This window comes from Erythranthe guttata, chromosome 12 (assembly GCF_056151865.1).
Source record: "Erythranthe guttata isolate IM_541 chromosome 12, IM_541, whole genome shotgun sequence".
Taxonomy (NCBI): Eukaryota; Viridiplantae; Streptophyta; class Magnoliopsida; order Lamiales; family Phrymaceae; genus Erythranthe; species Erythranthe guttata.
The window spans coordinates 8,619,070-8,625,211 of record NC_142544.1 but is presented as its reverse complement, the minus strand read 5'-3'; the positions used below and the strand labels follow the sequence as shown (position 1 = coordinate 8,625,211).

The window sequence follows — 6,142 nt, the reverse complement described above, 5'->3', positions numbered from 1 at the left end:
ATATGCAACACAACATCACTAAATTAAGTCATGTTTTAATTGTTTGAAGATTCAACCGAACAATGTGATGATTAACAAGAGCCTACTGCTCCGAAATCCCGGGCCGTGGGGCAGCACAAACGGGAGGTTGTTCGATGATGGCGTCTTTTTTGATATAAAACAGATTCATGTGCATGCATGGAGTTCCAGTAATGCCATATCTGCAATCCAATTTCAGTATTTGAAAAAAGATGGCACACCTATTTGGTCGATAATGCATGGCGCCCCATGCGCAGATATCGTTAAAAAGGTAATTATGCTATAATTATCCAATCATATTCGTGTTATTTTAATTTCCAATCTATAATTTCGCCTTTTTTTTTTTTTTTGTGCGTTCGTATATGTAGATTGAGATTAATGAAGATGAAAATTTAGTTGGAATTGAAGGTTTTTATTGCCAAAGTATGATAAGGTCGCTGAAATTCCACACGAAGGGTAAGTATGGTCCGGTAGGATCTGAGATTGGCGAATTTGTCACTTCTTATTATGCTTGCAATGGGAAGATCGTTGGATTTTTGGCAAGAGTGGCGCTTATCTAAACGCTATTGGGTGCATAATGAATATTTTTGAAGATTCGGGGCCATTTTGTAATTCTTTCTTTTTGGCTTCTTGAGTGGTTGAATGTTTTGGTATGATATGAATATGTTTTCATTCCATATTTCTGAAACTAAATTTCATTAGTTTCATTTTACAATACATGGGTTTCGGTTCGGTGTGATTTTCGGTTCAATCATTCACCTTCTGCACCATATCCGGATTGATAATTCAGTTTTACGAAAAGAAAAAAACAAGATAAAATCAAGCTAAATTGTAGAAAGAATCGAAAGTTGCGGATAACTCACTTGTTCTTTTACCTAGATTCCCGATTACTAATTAAGAAGTCTCCATCAACTTATTCGATCTATTTTTTTGTTTCTCGACTTATTGGGATTTGATGTGTAGTTTTATAATGATCAATAATCAACCCACATACTATTCTATGAATTTCGTGGAACATGAATGTATAATTTAATATCACTGAATGTTTGCAAAATCAGAGTGGCGCAGCGGAAGCGTGGTGGGCCCATAACCCACAGGTCCCAGGATCGAAACCTGGCTCTGATATTGAGTTGCTTCCTTTCTGATTATTTTTTTCCGATTTTTTGTGTTGATTAATTTTATGGTATATAACTACATAAGTAAAAATCTTTCAAATGGGTATGTAGCTCAAATGGTAGAGCTCTCATTTTGCATGCGAGAGGCACGGGGTTCGATCCCCCGCATCTCCATTTATCATTTTGCTTTTTTTAATTTCACAGTTCTAAATAATTCAAAGTTCAAAATAATTCATACCAGTATCAAAGAAAATATACCAGTATCAAAGAAAATTGTCAGAGAAGGACGATCTTTCATCTATCTTTGGGGCATTTCAACAGGCACCTTGTGTTCATTCCGTCCGTTTATTGCAAACACTTTTTAGTGATATTGCTGTGTAAATTTATCTACCTTTGTTGCATTAATAATCACAAGGATATAAAATAAGTTCCGATTTATCGGTTTAGAGATCAATTCAGAGACTAATTAGAATCCCAGTCTCTCTAAAAAGATCTGCATGGAGAGTTTTATATAACTAGGTATTTGTATTAAAAGTTATCAACTGTTTTGTGTAATTGCATTTATAATTTAACAGTAATATAGATGGGAATCTAATTGATATAACTTTTGTTGTTGAAGCGTCGAAGTGATATCGAGTTAGAGTAGGCGCGGTTCAGTGAAAGTTTCCTTATATATAACTATATATCTAATTTCTTCGTATAATGTCGTACAGATTAGTATCGATTTCCCCTCCGATTTCCTCACGGGCGTTAGTTGTTAAGTGAAAGTTGCCTTGTATATAATTATATCTAATTTCTTTGTTTAATGTTGTGCAGATTGATATCGATTTCCCATCCGATTTTCTCATGGGCGTTAGCGGGACCTACGGCAGCCCTGGCCAATTTTCTTAAATTTCACACTAAGCTTACCGAATACGGGCCTTTTGGTTCTTCCACAGGAACCTCGTTTTCTTTCTGCCCGATAGGTAGTGTTGGCGCCAGATTTCCACCAAGGAAGAAATCCGCCTCACTTGGGAAGTAAAGATTGGCTAAAGATTTGTTCCCATGTTTATTTTGGAAATTTAGAGTCCTACATTTGTAATACTTTAGGACTTAGATTTATTTCCTTGTACTTTACTCTTGTTAGGAATCTTTTATAGTTATCTAGATTAGAACTAGATATTGACTAGGATTTTGTTTCCTAGTTATTCGGTTCCTTTGGAAGACAGGTTTTTGGAGGCCGATCTCACACCTATATAAGGCTCCTCACCTCACAAAGAACGTGACACTTTTGTTGGGAGAAAAATCACTCCGTTGCTATGAAGAATCGCTGAAACGTTCTGCTGAACAGAACTGTGCTATCGTTGGATGTGTCAACATATACAGATTGGCTGTATAGATCTCTTGGGAGATCAACCGCGTCACTGAAGGGAGTTCAGGCCAGAAAGGAGTTCTAGGCACGCGGTGTGGAGCTGCTGTTGGAAGAAACACGAAGTTCGAGTTGTATGCAAGAACGGCATATTACATTAAGAGGGAGTCTTTAGTGTTTTTATTAAGTCCTATTAATGTACACTATAAATCTGAACTAGTGAAATCGTGTTTGCAGGTCCACGTGGATGTAGGGCACAATTGTGTCTGAACCACATTAATTCTTGTGTTCTGTTTATTTACTTTAAGTAGAGTATAACTGTGCCAACACAAGATTTACAGTTGTAACTGAATACTGTTTCCACAACTTAACTGTTACAACTTAGATCAACTGATTTCTATAGGCATATAAATCAACAGGTAGCTTGGTTACCGGCTTTCATGGGCCCGCAGATGGATGCATTGACACCACTGGATTCTATTTCAAGCCCCTTTCCTCCGCTTTCGTGCCCATTCCGAAAAAGGAAACCTTAGAGCTTATCCCGGTCAGCACTTCTATCTCATGTGTATCTGTATATATATAATATACAAATGTTGTATTAATCTGTATTAGTTATTTGATTATGTTGTGGTTTAAATTTGATGAAGCTTCGTCTGCAAAATCTAATCAACAAGGGCATATTTGTCCGAAGTCCAGGACCGTGGGGCGGGCTCGAGGGAAGGGAATTTGATGATGGGGTTTTTTCGGAAATAAAAAAAGTTCACGTGCATGAGTGCGTTGACACAAATGCGATATCTGCAGTTCAGTTTATGTACGTGAAGAAAGACGGCACTACTATTTGGTCGCCCATGCATATGGCTGTTTGGGCGGAGATGTCGTGAAAAAAGTTAGCCTTTTTATCGTGTTTTTTGTCTCCATTTCGAATTTATGTTCGCCTTCATTCTATTTATTTGGTGTTTTATATGTTTTGGCAGATCGAGATTGATGTCGATGGTGGCTAGTATTTAGTCGGGATTGAAGGTTTTCATGGCCCGGTTGGGATTACTGGTGATGTTAGTGTGATGAGATCGATCACATTTCATACGAACAAGTTCAAGTACGGTCCATTGGGAAGTGAGATTGGCAAATTCTTCACTTCTTCTAAAGGTTGCGATGGCAAAATTGTGGGGGTTTTCGGGAAGAGTGGCGCTTATTTGAGTTCTATTGGGGTGCATAATGTATATCTCTGAAAGTGTTGGGGCTGTTTGAAATATTCAGGAGTTTTTTGAATGTTGATGAATATTTTCCCTCTCTTCTTTCTTTTTTTTTTTTTTCTACTTATTATTAGTATGTTAAGGGAAAACGGAATTTAGGTCAATCTTTTGTTGGAATTAGTCTCCTTTCTATGTGGTAATCGTTGTTGGATGCAAACATGTCTAAATTGATGCAAATTTATCGGAAAATCAAGCAAGTTATGCATAAGAAATTTATGTTGGTCGAGGTATCAGAAAATTTAAATTTGTTTTTGTTTTCTTGTTGATCGAACTTATTCCTCTCTCTCTCTCTCTCTCTCTCTCTCTCTCTCTCTCTCTCTCTCTCTCTCTCTCTCTCTCTCTCTCTCTCTCTCTCTCTCTCTAATTGAACCCAATTCATGTATGAGTCGAGTTTGAGTCTATTGTAGCTCAACCCGAATAAGGATTTGATTAAGTTAATTAAGTTAATGATTAAATATATAATATATTTATTATTTTAGGCTCAATGTGTAAAAAAGACTAGGGAGTGCATCTAGAATTGCTTACGTTTGTTTTGTATTTCTCTTTTTTAGGACTTTGATGCAATTTTGTTATATTAATTACTTATGGATTAAACATTGACAATGTTAAACGTCATTTGTCTTAAGGAACAAACTATAGTTTTCATTTTACAATGCTTACTATAGTTTTTATCTTATTTTATTATTTATGAATATTGAAAACTTTCCTCTTCTATTGTGAAGGTTCTTTTACTTTTTATTTTTTTTGTACATGTTTGACTTTAAAGTTGTAAATTATGTAATTGTTCGATACATACTCGATATAAACCGAAATCCGAAAAAATACACGATCTGAGCTTAAGCCTATAATAATGAGGTCTGATAATATATGAACTTGAGCCTATAGAACTGAGACCCGATGGTATGTGCGTTTTAGTCAACCCAAGCTCGGGACACAAAATCCGATTGACAACCCTAATCCAAAGTTGTAACATATGAAATACGATAATATATTAAACAAAAATAATGTAATTACCGAAATATGAAGAGAAGTTTATATGCAAGTTTTGGTAATTTAATTTAATTTATATATTTTTTTCTTGCAATTACAATTTACATGCCTTAAACATTGCATCAAGAATACATTTATTAAAAATAGGGCGCATGGCAAAAAAAATATGGGACTTAAATGCATTTTGGTCCCAAAAAAAACAGTCTATCAATTAAACTCATCCCCATGTATTTAGTTTAAAATACCGTTCATAATATAATTCTTATCAATTCCACCCATTATGCTCTAACTTCCTTAATATTACACATTGACCCTGGATTTAAACAAATATATCACATTAACCCCCAAATTGTTTTTTTCAGAAAATTATTTTTTTCTGAAATGTTTTTTTTCCGGCAAGATTCCGGCGTTGACTTATTTATTTTTTATTTTTATTTTTTAGAAAACTTTTTTTTTCCTGAATTTTTTTCCGGCCGGTCAACCACCGTTGACCGCCGGTCTCCGACGTTGACTTTTTTTTTTCGAATTTTTTTTTCTTAGAAAAAAAATATTTTAATTAATATTATTGTTTTGACTACTAAATTACTGTCTCAAACAGTAATATTACTGTTTGAGACAGTAATATTATGAATATTATTTTCCCGAACAGTAATATTATTAATATTATTGTCTAAGACAGTTAAATTACTGTTGGAGACAGTAATTTAGCATCCAAGGCAGTAATATTAATTAAAATATTTTTTTAAGAAAAAAAAAATCAATTAACAGTTAAATTACTGTCTCCGACTGTTAATAACTGTTGGAGACAGTAATTTAGCAACGAATACAGTAATATTAATTAAAAATATTTTTTTTAAGAATAAAAAAGTCAATTAACAGTTAAATTACTGTCTCTGACAATTAAATAACTGTGGGAGACAGTAATTTAGCAACGAATACAGTAATATTAATTAAATCATGAAATTGGAGTTGAATTGGGTTTCAATGAATTGGGGGTAATTTGGTATATATATAAAGATTTTCCTTATTTGCAAATAAGTTTGAATGGGCTGGATTTATTTGAAAGACAAAAAAGTTGGATGTCCCTCTTTTGAGTAAGTGCCCTTGTCATGGGCCTATTTGCTATTTACCCTTAAAAATAATGGTCGAGAATTACAAATTACCGTTTTATCATATGCACTAATATAAATAAAAATATTTACAAATATAATATATAATTATTTATAGTTGTATTCGAATCACACAAAATCATTATCAAAAATCTCAAGCAAATGTGATTTTTGAAAAAAAACAAAAATCATTATCGACCAGTTTGAATATTAATTGACATACACAATTATTATGTGTGTCGATTTAGTAGCAAATTAGTGTCAAAGAATAAGAAAATTATTTGCCTAACTAATCAATACATGTATGTC

At 33.8% G+C, this 6,142-nt stretch overlaps 1 protein-coding gene and 1 non-coding gene across 2 annotated transcripts; both read left to right on the top strand.

Moving 5' to 3' along the window:
* The first annotated feature begins 1,071 nt into the window (after positions 1-1,071).
* On the top strand, positions 1,072-1,143 carry TRNAM-CAU (transfer RNA methionine (anticodon CAU)). Its single transcript has one exon. It is a non-coding gene; the product is annotated as a tRNA-Met (tRNA).
* Positions 1,144-3,114: 1,971 nt separating this feature from the next.
* Positions 3,115-3,733, top strand: LOC148766395 (agglutinin-like). The gene is made up of 2 exons (XM_088827268.1): positions 3,115-3,359; positions 3,483-3,733. The coding sequence occupies exons 1-2, from the start codon at positions 3,123-3,125 to the stop codon at positions 3,708-3,710; spliced, it is 465 nt and encodes a 154-aa protein (XP_088683394.1). The 5' UTR covers positions 3,115-3,122; the 3' UTR covers positions 3,711-3,733.
* Positions 3,734-6,142: the final 2,409 nt, after the last annotated feature.

What these genes read in the sequence shown, in the direction of transcription:
- LOC148766395 (XM_088827268.1), top strand. Translation starts at nt 3,123, where the DNA reads ATGAAGCTTCGTCTGCAAAATCTAATCAACAAGGGCATATTTGTCCGA. An exon ending in CTGTTTGGGCGGAGATGTCG is followed by an intron (nt 3,360 to 3,482) that starts TGAAAAAAGTTA and finishes GATGGTGGCTAG; the next exon opens with TATTTAGTCGGGATTGAAGG.